General features: G+C 38.9%; 1 protein-coding gene across 1 annotated transcript in view; it reads right to left on the reverse strand.

The window, feature by feature from the left end:
- Nucleotides 1-19,963, reverse strand: part of BMAL2 (basic helix-loop-helix ARNT like 2) — a 61,746-nt gene that overhangs the window by 25,203 nt on the left and 16,580 nt on the right. Inside the window, exons 3-11 of the mRNA XM_077826120.1 lie at nucleotides 19,298-19,336; nucleotides 17,439-17,596; nucleotides 13,622-13,701; nucleotides 12,731-12,823; nucleotides 11,529-11,646; nucleotides 10,595-10,738; nucleotides 8,513-8,753; nucleotides 6,584-6,690; nucleotides 5,888-6,038 (exon numbers count right to left, since the gene is read on the reverse strand). Of these exons, the coding sequence (XP_077682246.1) occupies nucleotides 5,888-6,038; nucleotides 6,584-6,690; nucleotides 8,513-8,753; nucleotides 10,595-10,738; nucleotides 11,529-11,646; nucleotides 12,731-12,823; nucleotides 13,622-13,701; nucleotides 17,439-17,596; nucleotides 19,298-19,336 (1,131 nt within the window). The remainder of the gene's footprint in view (nucleotides 1-5,887; nucleotides 6,039-6,583; nucleotides 6,691-8,512; nucleotides 8,754-10,594; nucleotides 10,739-11,528; nucleotides 11,647-12,730; nucleotides 12,824-13,621; nucleotides 13,702-17,438; nucleotides 17,597-19,297; nucleotides 19,337-19,963) is intronic.

Raw genomic sequence — 19,963 nt, forward strand, 5'->3', positions numbered from 1 at the left:
CGGCAGGTAAATGGGTTAATTAAGGTGGAAGACAGACGATTTTAGATAAAAACTTGGGGTGTGGTCTCAGGAATACTTTATCTTTAAAAAGAGACAGTGTATGGGGGTCTGTCATGAGAGCACTCAACCCTCCTACATGTCTGGCAGATGTAATGGCCACTAGAAACGCCACCTTCATGGAAAGGTGTAGGAGTGAGAATGTAGCCATGGGTTCAAATGGGGAATCAGCGAGGGCCCAAAGGACTAGGTTGAGGTCCCATGGTGTAGTAGGATCACATAGCTCTGGACAGACGTTGGTGAGGCCTTTGAGGAAACTTTTGGTGAGAGGGTAAGCAAAGACAGAATTGATCCACCTTGTGGTGAAAAGCTGTAATAGTGGAGAGGTAAACTCGTACTGAAACTCATGGAGAGACCTGACCTTTTAAGTTCTAAGAGGTAATCTAATATTGAGGGTAAGGAGGCTGAAAAGGATGATATCTATTTTTGCTGGCACCAAGCATCGAATCTCTGCCACTTGAGTATGTATGTGTGGTGGGTAGTTGCTCTGCGACTATTCAATAATATGTTTTGTACATCTTCCGAGCAGATCATCTCAGATCCCTTGAGCCATGGAGGAGCCACGCTCTGATATGGAGTCTTTGTGGATCCAAATGCAGGGTGAAACCCAAGTTCTGGGACAGCAGATGAGGCAGAAGCAGGAGCATGATTGGTGGACGCACTGCCATCCTGAGAAGGTAAGGATACCAGGTTTGTTAGGACCATGCAGGGGTATTAGAATTACTTTCACTTTGTCCTGCCTGATCTTGTGGAGCATGTGGTTCAGGAGGGGGATGGGAGGGAAGGCTCCCAGACCTGCCCTGGAGCAAAAATGGAGGCATTTGGTATTTTGTGCAGTTGCAAAGAGATCTATCGGTGGGAATCCCCACTGTTGAAATATGCATTGGAGTACGCGGTTGCCTAGCTCCCACTTGTGGCCCTGAGAAAAGTGCCTGCTTAGGATATCTCCTGTGGTGCTCTGGCATTCAGAAGGTATGAGGCAGAGATGTGGATACTGTGCCTGATGCACCATTGCCAGAGTTTCATGGCTTCCATGCATAGGGAGTGTGATCATGCTCCCCCTTTTCTGTTTATGTAACATATACAAGCTATGTTGTCCGTAAGGATCTGAATAGCCTTGACTTTGATAATTGGTAGGAAGTGGGAGTAGGCTTTGCGGATGGCTCGTAGTTTTAACAAATTTATATGGAGAAGGGATTCTGCAGGGGACCAGTGACACGGGACAGAATGTGGATGCAGGTGTGTCCCCCATCCGAGGAGCGAAGCATCTGTGGTGATGATTAATGTTGGCATGTTCTGAAGGAAGGGCACCCCCATGCAGACGTTGTCTGGGTGTGTCCACCAGAGTAGAGAGTCTTATTTTGTCCGGCATCATGAGGCATTTGTTTAAGCTGTGTTTGTGTGGGACATAATATATACGGAGCCATCCTTGGAGGCAATGCACGTGTAATCTCACATGACTGATGACAAAAGTTGTGGCAGCCATGTGACCGAGAAGTTGTAGTAGGCATGTCCTGACAGATACCTAGGGACTGCTTTGTGTCGTGGCTATGAGATTGGTTAGAGCAAGGAAATGTTGTTGAGGTAGGGAGGCTATGGCCTTGGGAGAACTGAGATGGGCCCCAATGAACTCAAACTCTTGCACTGGCGTTAGAGTGGACTTTGTGCATTTATTTGGTGGCCTAATCTCATGAAAAGGGTCTCCGTCTGTTTGGTGGCTTCTAACGTCACTTGCCATGTTGGTGCTTTCAGCAGGCAGTTGTCCAAGTATGGGAATATCATGATTCCGTTTCTCTGGAGCTAGGCTACAACCACTGCTAGTACTTTCAAAAAAACCCGATGGACAGTGTATAGTCCGAAAGGAAGAACCTTGTATTGGAAATGTTCCTGACCAATAGTAAATTGGAGAAACCTCCAATGGGAAGGATGGATTGTTATATGAAAATACGCATCCTGGAGGTCAAGGGCCAAGAACCAATCCCCTCTTTCTAGTGCTGGGATTATGGCGCCTAGTGTGACCATCTTGAATCGTTGTGTCTTGACGAATTTGTTGAGTTGGTGTAGGTTGAGTACTGGTCTTCATCCGCCCGACTACTTCTTCGTTAGAAAATAGTGGGAATAGAAGCCCCTTCCTCTCTGTTTTTTTTGGAACCGGTTCTACTGCTCCTAGATGTATGAGGTGGATTACCTCCTGACACAGTAGAGGCTCATGAGATGGGTGCCTGAATAAGGACGGAGAGGGAGGGTGGGTAGGGGGTTTGAAAAGAAAGGGGATGGAGTAACCAGTTCATACGATTTCATGCACCCATTGGTTGGATGTGATGGTTTCCCAGATTGGATAAAACTGAAGTAGGCGGTCTCCGAATGGTCAGGAGAGAGTAGAAGTCTCCAGAACAGACAGACATGGGGTTCTTGGGCCCTCGGCCAAGGCTTCAGATTTGTTGCCTGGATGTTGATAGCTACAATGCAGCTACAGGAGGAGTAGGCTGTCCTTGATTACCTCAGTTTGAGGCCCTGTGACTCATACTGCCGATGTTGTGAATACGGAGTATGGTGGTAATATTGAGGAGCATAGCAACTCCTCTGTCTTTTCTTGGGTCTAGGCATATAGATCCCCAGAGATCACAGTGTCGCTCGTGAATCTTTGAGGGTGTGAAGAGAGTTATCAGTCTTTTTGGCAAAAAGTTTGGGCCCTTTGAATGGTAAAGTCTTCAACCATGGATTAAACTTTCCTAGAAAAGCTGGAGAGATGGAGCCATTAGGCCCTTTGCATCACCTCTGCAGTCGCCACTGATCTTGCAGCTGTGTCTGCAGAGTCCAGTGCAGCTTGGAGGGCTTTTCTGGAGATGGGTTGTCCCTTGGATACAAGACTGTGAATTGTTCTGCCTTCAGGAATAAAATCAATACATTCAGAAAACTTTGTCTAGTTATTGTAATATTTTGCCAGCAAGGTCTTGTAATTGGCTATGCATAGGTGTAGTGTAGCTGAAGAGTAAGCCTTGTGGCCAAAATGGTCAAGGCTTTTTCAGTCCTTATCACGATGTGTTGTCTTGGGCTGTTGTCTGCCACATTCATGGACTGCATCGACCACATGCATGGACTGTCCTTCGCTGGCACCTAATATTTTTTGTCAGACCTCTTGCAGGTTGGAGGAGCTGTTGCAGGCGTCTTCCAAATGGTCCTGACAGGTTCCATTATCACGTTGTTCATAGGCAAAGCGATTTTGGAGGGGGGTGGTGTTCAAGATGTCCACCAGTTTGTATTGTGTCACCTGGACCTCTTCCAGAGAGATGTCCAGAAAGCTAGCCACTCTTTTAAATAGGTCCTCAAATTGTTTGAAATCGTCCCCTATATTAGGGGGAGAAAGCATGACTGTGTCGTCTGGGGAAGATGACGACAGGTGGGTAGGTGGTGCCCCTTCCTGGTATGGTCCTCCTCTTCCTCCCCTTCCCCAGCCAGTTCCGAAGGTCCAGGTACCAAAGGTGCAGACAATTGCTACGTACTCAGTCTAGAAGTGGTGAGCAGTCCCTATTGTGTGGGGTAAGTTGCCCACGGGTTCCAGTATGCCCACTGGGGTGGGAGAGGCATAGGTGGACCCCAGGGTTGGCCATACCACTGTAGATGTTTGGGATCAGCGTAGTATGCCCCCTGAAAGGATCCTGATTTGGGTGGCTCACGGTGGGCAGGAGATTGTGGGGGAGAATCTATTTGTCCCTCCTTGCTTAAAAAAGGTGGAGCAGAGCATAGTGGAGTGGCAATGAGACTCGGTGCTGAACGTGCCAGGATCGTGTCGGTGCTGAGGATGGGAGAGTCAGGCGTAGATCTGATTAAGAGATTTTTGTGCCATATGAGCTGCTGTGGAGTCTGCATGATCTGCACCGGGGGCTGTGCTTGCAGCGGTGCTGGGAGCTGCGGTGCATATGTTGGCACCATAGGCTGTGCCAGTACGTACACAGAGCGTGATTTGGGGTTCAAGGACTGAGCCATGGTCTGCACTGGTGCTGCACAGCTGTGTGTTGATTGTGGCTTTGACTGAGTCAGTGCCAAGGCATGGGGTTCTGATTTCTCCTTAGCACCTCTGTCCGAGCTGGCTCTTTTAGAGTCCTTAGCTCTCGCAGTACTGGCGGTGCTGGATGGTCCCGCTATCTTGGCTCCAGGCACGAAAGGTGTGGTCAGTGCTGATGCAGTTTGCCTGATCGCGGAATGGCACTTCTTGGCTGATTCCTGCATTGGGAATATAGTTACCCACTTTTTAGACACTTTTTTAGTGGGTTCATCAGAAGTCTGAATGGAGGAGGGACCCTTGTCAGAAGCCATGATTGGCGAGGCTTTTTCCAGGGGAGGTCTAGGCTTCAGGCTCAGAAGCAGGTCTGAGAGACATCTCCATGAGAAGGAGTTTGAGTTGCAAGTCTCTAGCCTTTCTTGAAAGCCGGAGTAATAGAAATGGGATGATATTTAATAGCGCAAAGTGTAAGGTCATGCACTTAGGGACTGACAAGATTTTTTGCTATCAGCTGGGGACTTATTAGTTGGAAGCAACAGAGGAGGAGAAAGTCCTGGGTGTACTGGCTGATCACAGGATGACAATGAGCTGCCAATGTGATGGGGCTGTGAAAAAGTAATCCTCTGATCATATTAGCATCAGACAAGGTATTTCCAGTAATGATTGAGAAGCATTATTACCACTATACAAGGCACTGGTGAGACCTCATTGGGAATACCGTGAGCAATTCTGGTCTCCCATGTATAAGAAAGATTAATTCAAACTGAAACAGATGCAGAGAAGGGCTACTAGCATGATCAGAGAAATGGGAAATGTACCTTATGAGAGGAGACTCAAAAAGCTTGGCTTGGCTAACCAAAAGAAGTCTGAGGGGAGATATGTTTGCTCTCTATAAATACATCAGAGGGATAAATACCAGGCAAGGAGACTAATTATTGAAGTTAAGCACCAGTGCTGAGACAAGAATAAATGGATATAAATTGGCCATCAACATGTTTAGGGTTGAAGTTAGACAAAGGTTTCTAACCATCTGAGGAGTTTCAGAGTAGCAGCTGTGTTAGTCTGTATCCGCAAAAAGAACAGGAGTACTTGTAAGGTGCCACAAGTACTCCTGTTGTTTTCGTCTGAGGAGTGAAGTTCTGGACCAGCTTTCCAAGGTGAGCAGTGGGGACAAAAAAAAAAAAATCTAACTGCTTTGAAGGCTGAGCTTGATAAATTCATGGAGGGGATGGTATGATGAGATTACCTACAATGACCCATTTGTGACTGCTAGCAGCAAATATCGCCAGCAGCTGGAGATAGGACACTAAATGGGAAGGGTTCCAAGTTACTACAGAGAATTTTTTCCCAGGCGTCTGGCTGGTGGGTCTTGCGGACATGCTCAGGGCTAACTGATCACCGTATTTGGGGTTGGAAAGGAATTTTCCTCAATATCAGAGTGGCAGAGACCCTGGGGGTTTTTCATCTTCCTCTGCAGCATGGGGCAGGGTCACTTGCAGATTTAAACTAGAGTAAAGGGTAGAATCCCTGTAACTTGAAGTCTTTAAATCATGATTTGAGGACTTCAGTATTTCAGTCAGAGTTTATGGGTGTATTACAGCAGTAGGTGGCTGAGGTTCTGTGGCCTGTGATGTGCAGGAGGTCAAAAAACTAGATGATCACGATGGTCTTTTCTGGCCTTATATCTAGGATTCAAACAATTGCAGATTTTGTACTTTCTAGCCCTGTTTTTCTCATTAATATTTTTTTAAATTAATAGCTTTATATTAATGATATTCCTAATTAAGACACAAAGTAAGATGCAGATTCACATCACCAGTTACTTACAACACAACAGTGTTGGTTGATACAATGTACTCCAGTTCTTTGGTCCATGGATTGATGAAACTAAACCACTGACTCTTCAATGTAATGAAAGTTCCATCTTTTGCTCTGAATTTGTAGGAATTTGTAAATATTTTTTCTTTACTCTGCAACACTAAATAGGAAAAAAACATATTAAGCTCATCCGGATTTGTACACACAGGAGGACACAACTGACTTTAAAAATCTGTTTTGACAACTCAGTTTTGGTAGCCACACAACCAATAAAACAATTTCAATTTAATATAGTGCCAACAATGTGTTTGGTACTTTCCAGATAAGCACAAAGACTGAATTCCAATCAAATTTCAAACTCAGCCATCTGATCAGACATGAAGCAGAGCCCATCACCTCAGCTCTTGCAAGTCAACAGTGGGAAGATTTGAGGCTTGGTGGTCCTTTAAATTCAATATTTAATTACATGACTACATACGACCCCTGCTTCATTCAGTGGACAGAGACTGAGGCAGAGGGTTAAGGGAAGAGAAAGAATATTCTCTTGTGTTTAAAGCACTGGCAATACTACAGATGTTACATGCGATACAAGGCAATACTTAATGAGGACCTTATTTCTAACTTTTCCTAACTCGTGAGTACTTGATTTTCTTTTCACATAGTCTTTGTATGTCATTTGTATTAGGAGGACCAAGCATTTCATACCTGCTTTGTGTTTATCAGCTAGATGATTGTGATCATCTTGATGGAAGTACTCGTAACAAGAAGTTCCTAGAAGCTCTTGTGGCAGATACCCTAAAATTGCTGTTGCACTGTTAGGCAATAAGAAGAGAGGATTCACACATAATTAAAACACTTTATTCAGCATCTTATGCCAATATCATACAAAACAGAAAAAGCATATTTAAAGGGGAAACACGTGTTTATTTGGGTTTGAAAACAAAATTCTACTACAACAGGTACAGATCTAAACAAGTATAAGAAATAAATGATGGTTAAGCAATAGATTACCTTGAATCCATTAGCAACAGAAACAAGATATTAACATTTTTATGTTAGCCAGTACCATCAGACACAAACTAGTTCAAACCCATATTTCGCAGAGAACATTTGTATTATGTACACATTTAAACAATTAGGATGTACTGCACTGTTAGTTCTACAAACTAGCTCACTATATAGAGAAGAGGCTGATTTAAATTATTTAGAAATTCCACTGTTCAATTAATCTAAAAAAACTGGATATATTTTAAAATTATTGCTTTGAATTCTTCTAGTGAGAATGAAGCACTTAGTGCTTCAAAGTGTTACAAGTCGATATTACTTTAAATAATGGTGTTTAAACAGTTACTTTCATTCTATATTAACAGGCTTCGTCCTCACAGATAAAAGGCAGAATTGTCTAGATAAAGTACAGTAAACCAACCTAATAGTATTTCTACTTAAAGTACTGAGCTACAAAATAAGAAAAACTGACAACTGAGTCTATCCCATAAAGCTTTTTAAATAAACCAGTAACACATGGACAAACTCCCATGCTTATTAAATAATTTGTTGGCATAATTTAAATGTGTTGCATGAATTTTAAGAAACAAGATTAATGATTTTCTGGTTAAATGCTAACTGCTGACACTTATGCTTAGTTTTCTCAAATTCTAATTTGAGGTTTTTGATTAATTAGTTTAAAAGCATTGTGAGGGGTGTGTTCCCCATACTGGCCCTGCAAGAGCTGAATTGGGCCAGGTGGGTCCAATTAGCTAATTAGCCTGCAAACAGGGGCACTTTAGAGGCTGGAGGCAGTGGCTCACCTGTGCAGGAACAGACAGGGTCTATAGAGGCAGGAAGCTGGCAACAGACAGGGGCTGCTAGGAAATTGGGGGCTGCTGGGAAAGGTTGCAGGAAGGCAGGCAGCAGTCCCTCCCTGGGAAGAGGGAGGAGGGTTTGCAGATGGTACACCCAGAGCAAGGAGGGAAGCCAGCAGTTGTAGAAGTAGTCCAGGGAAGGAGGAGTGAGGGCTGGGAGAGGAAAGCCCAGAACTCTTGGGTTGAGGTTCCCTGGACTGGAACCTGAAGTAGTTGGGCGGACCTGGGTTTTTTTTTTATCAGCCACTGATGCCGTGGCATAAATCAGATGCGGAGCAGTCAACTGGAAGACTGCCTGGGTCACTGTGGGAATGGCAGAGATTTGAAGAACTGTAGCCTAGAAGAGGGGAAGGCTGAGTAACCTAGCCAGAGTAACCTAGCTGAGTCACAAAGATGATGCTGAGGTTCCTGGGACCAGAGAGGAGCTGCAGACCAGAGTGAGAGCAAGAGAAAGAGAGACAGACAGTGTGATGGCATGCAACCATGGGAAGGGGCATCAGCCTCGCAAGCTAATCCCCAGAGTGATCATAAGGAGGCACCAGACCAGCAGTGAGTGATGCATCCCTTGACAAGCATAATTTAACATTATGATGTGCTCTTTAATCTGATCAGTAAATTATTTAGTGTAAGGTAATACAATACTTTTTTTTAATATGATGTCTTACATATGAGTCCTGCTCAACAAGTTTTGTTCTATGTAACAGAATGCATTAGGCAACCTACATAAGGAATCACTATTGGCTCTTTCTATAATAAAGAACAAAATGCTTACCGTAGGTCTACATAAACAAATTTTCCATCCATGGCAAAGCGTGTAACAAATTCTGTTGGTTTCACCTTTATCTCACCACTCTTTTGTGGAACAATATAAGGATGCAATCTCCCAACTGCAACAAGACAGTTAAAGTCACTGCTGTCTTTTTCTGCATTTTTCTCCTCTTCCACTCCCACCTTGGTAGGAGGCCAGCTCTTCAGATGGCCAGTACAATGGATTGTACGGTACTTTTTGTGATCTAAGTGAAAAAAAGAGGAGTTAAATTCCCAAATGAAAATTAAATTTTAAATTTCTCTTCCAGCTGTTATGTTTTGTGCCTACATACAGGTCTGAGCCCTACAGAGCTGTAAATAAAGTAATTGAATAGCATCTTAAATGTTCTCACACAAAAGAAGAAAATTAAACCAACAGTTTAGTAATACGTATTGCTTTCATTTACTGCAAATATTTTATGCAGTTTCTTTTGTACTGTGAATTATATTAAGCTGAAGAGACATTCTGTAACTTGAATATCATAATCTTAAACAAGGAGACAGATATGGTTATCGAAGTGCAATTGCTAAGACTAAGACATTTTCAGCAAAATGTAAAAGCTTAATTTCTGTTTCTTGAATTTATAGTATATACTACAATTCATTCCAGTGGATCTCTTACCATTTAATTATGTAACATTCAGGAATCACTACAAATCAGCTGCAGTCCTGCATCCGTCCCATAGTAAGAAGTTTACTATCATACTACACAAGAGAGCAGATGGGGATATTTTGCCCAAAGACATTGGGGCAAACCTTTATCATTCCAGAAAGTCCCATGGGATTGTTAGTGTCCATGCACTGCAGACAGGAACTCTTGTTTTTAGAGTCCTATACAAAGATGCTTTGCCCCAAAGTAAACTGCATGGAATTCAATTTATCTACCTTGGGAAAATGAAAGGCTGAGTCATTTCCATTGGTATTTCAACACGCGTTCTGGGGCATGTCTAGATGTTTAGTTCATTAAGTCATTGTTTTCTTAGGTACTGATATATGCAGTTTAAGAACGAAATGCTGGCCCATTTACAGACAATAGGAGTTTTGCCACTGACTTCAATATGGCCAGGATTTTACACTAAATGTTATGAGTCAGAGTAAATTAAAATTATTCCATGGTTAATATCAACAAAGTCAGCTTTACATTTAAAATAAAAATGACAATTTTTGGAATGTCTGACAATTTTAGTAAGCCTTGGAAAACTCTATTTTAAATATAGAGTCTAAAACAAAAGCTTTGTTTAAATAAAGCGTCCAAGTACACTGAAAATATGACAAGTGTTTACTATCGCTCATGGAAACCAAAAAAACCTATAAAAAGATGGGATGTAAATCAGCCAAAAGTTGCACTAAAGAATTAGAGACAAGGTGGATAAGAGAATATATTTTATTGGACCAGCTTCTTTTGGTGAGACACAAACTTTCAAACCATGACCTGAAGAAGAGGTCTGTGTGGCTCAAAAGCTTGTCTCTCTCATCAACAGAAACTAGTCCAATAGAAGATATTACCTCATCCACCTTGTCTCTCTAATTTCCAGGGGCCAACATGGCTACAACTACACTGCATATTAAAGAATTAACTTTAGTAGTTTTTATAATAAAAGGAAAAATCATACCTGACATATAAATACAATAATGTATTTTTGGGCGGGGGGAGAGGATTTTTTTCCCCCCACCACTTAAGTTATCCTGTCCAAAACAGAAGATTTTGCAACCCTATTAATAGTTATCTCCATGACAGACATTTCTTCTTGCTCCTGTGCTTTGAACTGTTCCAGTTCCATTCAGTAATTTTCCTCAGGCTTCAACATCCCACCAGAATCTCACGTACGCTCACAAGCAGTGACTGATTCTTTTTTTTCCCCCTAGGGGGATAACTAAGACAGGCTTTTCCGAGATCATAAAAACAAGGTCTTATCATGTATATCTTATTCCCTACAATTATTTTGTGAAGCCACTGCTACCTATTTAGGCCCTGTAACGGACTCAGAATTTAAATATACCATATTTAAAAACAGAAATCCTCCAACTCAGCCACACTTTGAGATACCTTTCTTTTTTGAGTTGGGCAAGCATTTCTTTTCTTCCTTGACTGTGATCCTACTACACTTCATCCAACAGAAGAAGGAACGCCGAGCACCAGAATGCAATCGAGCTGATCCAGCTTGAAAATCCATACGTACTTGCAAGCCAGCTTGTAAAAGTTTAATAAGACAGTCAGAAAAAGGTCTTTGGACTACACAGAATTATTTGTATGTAAATCATTATTATATTCTCCCAATTGCCTTACTGCCTCTTAAATTTTTGCACGTACAATTAACTATTGAAAAAAGTTAAATGAATTAAATAAGATGAACAAAACATGATTGTGAAAAGTGGAAGCTAACAAAATATTTTAATATACTATTCAATGCTATGCAATCTTAGTTAGTAAATTAAGATTTTAAAAACTTTCAATTTCTATTTGGTAGAGGGGAAGCTGCAAAGCTGCTTATAAAAAACACTATAAAATAGTGATCAGCTGCACAGTACATAATGTTCTCCATACTAGCAAAATAAGACTTGGTTAAATTAGGATTGACACTTAGCATTTTCAGAGAAGACAGTGATTCTTGGTATTGAAGCATTTTATCCCATGCTCGACTACATCAGGTCTTTTGTATTGACAAGACCTATCAAATACAAGAAAAAAAGTAGTATGCCTGGTTAAAAAAAATTCATACCAACTCTTGGTAAATGTCTAACAATGTAAACTTCAGTCATTCTTATTACCTAAAATGAGTTCCTTTCTGATGTAGCTTTCAACTTGTTTGTGTATTCTAAGCAGCAGTTATGCATTCAAACATGATTTGTTTGTGCAAATCATCTGAACGTGTTTGCACATATATGCTTGAATGCATGAATATGCCCTACATAATAACCAAACTTAAAAACAAATGAAGACATTACATTAAAAATCTGAGTATATTTAAACAGACACTTACTTTTGGCATCTATAAGCTTTTCTCTTGGTGAAGCGTCTGAGAAGGATAGTTGCTCCTTCACTTTAGCAACATCTTTTGGATGCAAGTAGTCAAATAAACTTTGTCCAATCAAGCTGGCCTAGTGAAAAAATGTTAATTTAAAAGCTGTGCATTATACACTCTATTCCGCATCTCCTCACCAAGGAGCTTAATGTTGAAGGCTGTTTTAGAAAAGGTCAGAATTTCCAGATATCTGAATTATTCTGTCTAAACTGTAACATTTATCCATTGAATTTTTCAAACAACAGCTTTGCTGAATTCTTATTTTTGTTTCAATATTTAATTAAAAGCATATGAACACTATAGAAATTAGTAAAAAACAGGGTGGCAGAAATGCAATTATATCTTACCAATTAAGTTAAATGGTGAAATCGAAAAATATTCATTCATGTTGTTTTCCTACCTTTCAGTTTTTAAGGGGTGATGGTCTCTCTTACTGCTGGCTAGAGAAGGGTAAGGGGGCAGACAGCCTAGTTTAAACTCTAAAAATGCTATGAGGAAAAATGAAAAGTGAAGGGGTTTAAAAGTAGATGTGGGTGGCACAAAGGGCTCAAAAAGCTTCTCATCAGTCACTGGGCAAGGCAGTTCAGGCCAGAGATTTCCAAGTAAACAACCTGCATCTCGGTAAAGGGGATAGCACTAGACTGGTCTTCATTCTTTCTCCCTTCCCTGAACTAAAATGAGTCTAGATTGGCTGGTTTCCATACTACAGCAACACAGATGTCAGTGTAGGACTATTCAATCTTAAAATCTTTGAAACTAAGCAATTACCAAGTTGAGTTTCAATCTACTTGCACTGTTGAAATACTGGTTTTCTAAAGTTCAGAGAATCATTCACCATCCAAAAGCCCAAATCCCCGTCAATAAAAGGAGGAAGCAAGGACATCTTCAAAATATATTTTTCTCTTGGGTTGGTATGTAAATCATTTCCTGAAGATCATAGTTTGAAATTAGATGCCAGTAATTGGGTCACAGCGTTCATTGTAGTTGCAGAATGCTTCTAATTTCAAAGTAACGAACCTTTGGAGTAATTGTGTTGAAGAGGAAGCTAAAGCCAAAAGATTTAAAGAAATCATGCACGAGGAACGGTATTTATAACAAAACCAAACACATTATCTAAAAACAAATTTCATTTTAATAAAAAATGACTTGATTATAACTACCTGATCATAATTAAGTATCTCGCAGACTGATTCAGAGACAAAGAGAATTTTTCCTCTATCACATCCAACCACAAACAGGAACCCATCTGCAGTCTATAAATATAAAAATTAGTCTTTATAAAATCAAACAAACACTGATGAAAAACAGCTATATAGAATGAGTATATTAACTGATGCTGGAGATTATAATTGTACACCTCAATATTTTAGGTGAATTACAGTTTATTAAATAAGAGAGACCAATTAAAATGACGGCAAATATCCAATCAGACCATGACACAGAGCTTAAAAACAAAAATGGTTTTGGGAAAAAGCAGCTTAGCTGTAGAACAGCTTAACTTGGAGTTATTTTACAGATTCTTGCTAAAGGATATTATTACACGCAATAGACTAGGCAAACTTTGGCAAATGAAAGTGTGATAAGAAAATATTGTAAGTAAAAACAGCTACTTTCATAGGTTAATTTCCACATCTTTCAGTAACTTAAGTGTATACTTTGAAAACCAAATGAAGTGTAGAAAATTTGCTGGCATATTAAATGGAAATGAAAGATTTTTTTTTTTTTTGTGTAAGTGCACACACTTAGATATTTACATAAATACTATGAACATATCCACCTAACACATTCATTATGCAGTTTTTATACAGATTTACGATACTCATGGGTACAGTTTGCATAAATGCCCTGTTAACACATACAGTTTCCATGGCTCTTATAGAAAAATCCTGTGCATATAATTCTATTGTTAGAGTTTATAAACTGAGTCTTAGCAAAGATATCAAAGCACTGACTTGAAGGAAGAAATGTAAGGAAAAGCCCTTTGCAGTCAACTGAAGTTAAACCAAGCTTTAAAGAGGACATCACTTGATACATGGTTTCTTTTTACTTACCTTAAGGATTAACTGTCTCAGCTCACCATCCTGTAAAAATGAAGGCTTATATTGGACTTCTGCATAAGAACTGGTAGAACCTGCAAAACAGCAAGTTATTTATAAATGTTATAAAAGAAACAAAATTTAATCAGTTTCCTTTATAAACAAAGCTGCTTTTTCATCAAATTCACATGTAGAACACGCACACAGTACTTTCTAACCATAAAAAAATAGTTTTCTGCTTTCCATACTGGAATGTACAAATTGACTTTTCTTTTAATAAACAGGTCATTAAACAGTCATAACCTCATCTCAGGAATTCTAGACCTATGCTAAAGCAAATGTGTTTGGGATAACACCCAGAACGCAAGACCAGATGTTTGCAAAAAATGAAGAACCCTGCGGAAAAAACAAGTAAAAAGGAAACAATTTTAGGTGGGGACTATTTTAATTAGATCTTAACTAGACTCAAGATTATGACTTCAGTTCAAAATGAAAGAGGAGCTTTGTAAGTTATGCAAGAACTCATGCATGTTACCAATGTGGTGTGACTTCTCTCTCTCTCAAAAAAGAAGTTTGTATTGAAGTATATTACTAGGATATTAATTTATAGAAGATTAAAATTTTCTGCCTTCATCTTTGAGATTTTTCAACACTACCCCTTATGCAGAAATAACCTTGAGATGTGACAGGCAATGTAAGTGCAAAAAGGAGTTGGTACTCAGCAGCAGCAATTCAGTTAACCAGGGCAAAACTGTAGAATAGATTTAAGCCAGATCACATCCACAAGCATGGAGCTGTCAAACAATATTGGCCACGACAGGCTTACTCCTGAAAAAAGTGCCCTTATACCACCAAGTGTTCAGCATCACTTGTTTTATGTCTCCTCAGAGACAGTACCTCTAACGGAGCTTTCCCCTAGAAGGCCTCTATTCTACCATGACTCTACTCCAAACCCCACTGTATCTTCCCTTCCCGAAACTGGATAATATTAAATAAACAAACCAAGAACAGCCAAAATAACTGTCCGTAACATCACCGATTTGATTTTGCATTGCTTCTGTGTAGAAGCACTTTGTTTTTCATTTTAGAATCGATCATTAGCTACATATCATTAAGAATATCACTTAAGTAATAAGGGAAGTGGTATTTACGAGAACTAAAGACACTTCTACTACAAGCAAATGAGAGATTAAACATTTTTATAGTCCTAGGTTTGATAGATGTCTAACTTGATCTGAATCCTGCCTGCACCATCAAACATTGATTAACATACAAAAAAGGCTCCATCATCCTTGTATATACTAAGCTCTCTGCATGGAGCTGTGTGTGTTAAAATCCGTAAGCTTTCCCTTCTTTAAGTACTGTTCAATGGAGCAATTCCTTCAGTCAGCCCCTTTTTCCATGTTCCTCCAGCTGCCCAATGGCATGCCTGCCATGGCATACACTCTGGTTTCATTCATTCAGATTAGATTTCCATCTTTTCTGGATAACTTTAGAGACAAGGGGTTGTTAAACTCTCTGATGAATCTTGGCATGTGTTATAAACTCTTTCCATTTAATACCTAGTATTTTCTCCTGCGGCATTTGCTTTTGAAGGCATTTAGACATGTCTAAACCTTTGGTGGATATCCAGCTTTCACATCCACACATTAGGTGGAAATAACATTTGAGTTGAAGATTAGCAGTTTGGTCTTTAACTAGAAGCTTTTTAATGACCAAATCTTTTTTCAGCTGTTGAATGCAGTTGCCACTTTGCTAATTCATGACATTATTTCCTTCTAAATATCCCTTGGGATAAACATTTTGAAAACAGCAGGCCTACATAACTTGCATCCAAGAATCCTAGAAGAGTTGGCTGAGAAGATCTCTAAATCATTATTAATTTTTAACAAATCATGACGACTAGAGGAGTGCTAACACTGTACCTGTGTTCAAAAAGGGCAAGCGGGACGTCTTGGATAACTAACTGGACATCAATCCCAGGCAAAATAATGGAAAAGCTGATACAGGATTAAAGGATGTGAATATAATTAACACCAGTCAATGCAGCTGTACAGGAAATAAGTCTTGTCAAACAAACCTGATTTCATTGTTTGATGACACAAACTTGGTTGATTCAGATGTAGATGTATTTAGACTTTTGTAGGGCATCTGACCTCACAACATTCTAATTAAGAAACTAGCACTATACAGTATCAATACATCATGTTAAATGGAAGAACTTGCTAACTGACAGATCTCAAATTAGTAGTCATCAATGGGGACTCAGTGTCAAATGGGAATGTTTCTAGTGGTGGTCTGCAGGGACCAGTTCTAGATCTGATGTTATTCAGTATTTTCATCAATGATCTAGAAGTAAATATAAAACCACTACTAATAAAAACTTACTTGACATAGACCACTGGAGTACCAAATAATGAGGAGGACAGAGTAACCATACAGACTGATCTGGATCACTTGGTGATCTGGGTCCATTCAAACAAAATGTGTTTCAATATAGCCAAATGCTGTAGCCTAGCTGAGGGTAAATGGAGGTAAACAGAGTTTACCCCCTTGACATTTGGGGAGTGGAGTTTAGATTAGTTTACCAATTTACTGATGACCCAATTGGGAAATTAAGGCAGGCACACCGGTAACACTGCACTTGGCCACAAGTGGATGTGCAGGGACAGCATGCACCTGTCACACAATCCTTGGATGTATGAACACGAGATTAGCGAGTAGGACCAGGGAAGTGAGTTTATCTCAATATACGGCACGAGTGAGAATGATACTGGAACACTGTACTTCTGGTATCCCCGCTTTAAAAAGATATATGGAAAAACTGGAGAGAGTAAAGAAAAATGCCACAATAATGATCTGAGGACTGGAAAAAATGCCGTATAGTGAGTAATTTTAAAGAGCTCAATCTGTTTAGTTTATCAAAATGAAGACCAAGAGGTGACCGGACTGTAGAAAATGTCAGGTACTAAAGGGCCCTTTAATCTAGCAGAAAAAGGTATAACAAGAACCAATGGCTGGAAATTAAAGCCAGAAAAATTCAAATTAGAAATAAGGCACTTGCTTGATCCCCATTGTCTAGAGGAAGAATACTATTGCTTTGGAGAGGATGCATCATAGAACAACAAATAACTGATTCTCTTGAATAAAGTCACAAGAACCAAAAGTTATAAGATTTTTATTGCAAAAGGAGGAAATTCTGATGTAACTGAGAATCTTAAAATTTTTTTTTTTTACGCTAATAAGAGCTTCAAAATCTAGAAGACAAGGTAAAAATAAAACTAGGAGCAGCTAAGAGAATTTAAACAGAACTAGTGTGTGTGTGTGTGTGTGTGTGTGTGTGTGTGCACACAATGTTGTACCTTATAGATGTAACTAATGTATCACTGACAACAAAGTGCATGCAATAGTTCGATATACACGTAAAACTATGTCTGGGGAAGACGACTTAGATACATGGTAATACAAATAACCAACAGCAAGGGACATGAGAGTAAGTAAATCTAAAGAGCAGACATGTTGACTCAGCTGACTTTTTGTTCCTAAACTTATGTTTCAAATGTAACTGCTTCTTTGCCACAGCATTTCACTCTAGTCTTTGCTATCACATAAAAGTTTACATTTCGTCCTAAATAACTAAATGTAAGAACAACCTCTAAAATAAAGTGCAATATCTTCGAAATTCAATCTTTTGGTAAACATATTTAGTGAACCTGAGAGTTGGATTCTCTAAGTATAGATACAGAATAGCTAACAGTTATATAACTGTAAAGAAATTCTGTTGTGTAATTCCCATTAAAACAAGGAATTATAAGATCAGTTTTTAAATTACCTTTTAATGACTTGAAATGCTGCACAGCCATTCGTAATACTGTAAGTTTGTCTAATTTACGTGCCATAGGATTGCACTGAGGTATCATAGCAGATAATTCTTCTATCAAGTTATTCATTTTATCTCTTCTTCGTTTTTCTGTTTGACTATGAGCCTCCCTAAGAAGAAAAGTATTTTAAGCAAAGTTCAAAAGACATACATTTTTCACTAGATTTTCCCCTGTGCTATATACATCAACTTTATCAGGGGGACAGATTGTATTGTGAGAAACACCATCATCCCGGAAGAACTTATGTACAATGCATATATTTGACAGCTAATCTGTCACCTGATTCGCCTGAAATATGCAGCAGCTGCTTATGGAAAATGATGTGATGTGAAATTGTGAAAATAAAACAAAAAAAAACAAAAGTAGCATGAACTTGCTGAAAAGTGGTTGGAACAAAAAAGAGAAGTGGAGGCTTTATATAGTGTTTTGTCTCTGTTCTTTCCCATAATGCTGAATTTGATTTTACAGAAAACATTCCCCTCTATGCATACACCTGTGGCTGCACATTACTTTTAAGGACCAATTTTAAAGAAAATCTCTGGTTTTACAGAAAAGTTAACTTTGACTTTTCTTCCAAAGCAACCAATTTTTTAAAAATATCTGGATTAGTTATCCCACAATAGCGTTGTTTTTCCTATTTTCCTCTCAAATCTTTGCATTTGCTTCCATCCCATCCATCCCCAGACTAAAACTTCTTTTCTGACACCAGGTAGTCATACACACTGTTTGCCTTTTCCTCTGTGTCTCTACAACGGAAGACAGAGACTTAGCTCTCTAGCCATAACTTTACCATGGCACAGCTGCACTGCTGAAGCGCTGCTAGCGCAGATGCCCCATGAACAGGTAGTTACTGCAACTGGGATAGATGGATTCAGGGGAACTGTATCATGCAGAATGCATTTCGCAGCTGCTAATGCACAAAAGTTTTATGATTTGCAGTCAGGAAAGGAGATTGAGGTCACAAACACGTTGCCCAAGGAAGCTTCTGGAAACCAACAGTGGGGGAATATAGTGTTGAACCAAGCCCTAAAATATTCCTCTTGTGAACTAAATGCATAACTTTACTTTTTTTGATTACTGAACAAAGTAATTCAAAACAAAATTAAGAACAAAAGGTGAAAATTAACAAAGGACAGGATTTTATATATATTCACTAATCACTGGGACACCTATTGAGAACTGAATTTTGTGTTTAACAAGTAAACCAAACAGCCAGGACAGTACATCACTAGAGACTTGTTGATTTAGTTTGACAATTACTGTTTAGATTTAAATTATCAGATAATAGTTTTGAGTAAATATAAAAGGATGTTTACTAATTATTGTATAATAATAAAGATTTTGGTAATATGAGATCACATTACAGGACTCTGCTATTAAACCTTTGCTGAGAAGAAAGGAATGACCAGCATTTTTTGTTTGTCAATGCCACAGTTTGCTGATTAGTGGATTGTGGATTAGAAACATTTGACTGTTACGTTACAAAGTTCTTCAAGTCACAGAGGAAAATTCTCCAACTTACACCAGCTGTCCCCTAGTTTACACACGCCATGAATATATTACATTAACTAATATATACCTAGTAAAACCACGAGGTAAACATTTTCAAAGCCAATGATGGGATTTAGCTATACAACTTACACTGCAGTAAATGGAAAATTAAACCCCCAATCAACTTTGAAATTTCAACATGAGTTTAGAAAAAAGTTTAAGAAAATTGGAAACATTAAGTATTTGAAAACTTTGAACAAAACTATGAATTATGACTTTAGATTTTGGTAGAAAAATGTACTTTTCCAAATTACTATACCTGAAATATTTAATTTTTACATGTTCTCCATCTTCACTCCTAGAAAAACAAAATACATATTTACATAAATTCATATATTAAATGTTTATAAAAAACAGTACATTAATTCAAAAAGAAACATGAAATATTGCTTATTAGTGCACAAAGTTCTGTAAGTCTCAATTCTTTAGGAACCGTTCCACAACGCAAGACCAAAACATAATAAACTGCATTGAATTTAACTTTGAATGTTCACACAGTTTAAATATTATAGTCTAAAAATAATGGAACATACGATTGGTTTAGGCGCCACATTTGGTCTACCATAAAACCTGTAATTTGGTGAGAAATGTTCCACAGATTTTTAACACTAATACTATTGCCAAGAAAAACAAACCAACCACAGTTTAGGATAGACATACAATATTTTGTACTTTGTTCAGTCAGCACATTTTTCTAAACATAGCAGTAACATTAGTGATACCAGTCTATAAAGATATAAATGAAACAAAGCTATATTGTCTTCTGTCGTGAGAAGCGAGGGGAAAATGGTAAACATTTGCTAATTGAATGAAGGTGGTCAGCACACAAACAATTCTGAAAAAAAGTATTTACAAGTGTAAGAATATACTGTAGCTGGTACACTGTCACTGATTTGAATAACCTGCCCCTAACTCCCAGTCCCCT

This window comes from Eretmochelys imbricata, chromosome 1 (assembly GCF_965152235.1).
Source record: "Eretmochelys imbricata isolate rEreImb1 chromosome 1, rEreImb1.hap1, whole genome shotgun sequence".
NCBI lineage: Eukaryota > Metazoa > Chordata > Testudines > Cheloniidae > Eretmochelys > Eretmochelys imbricata.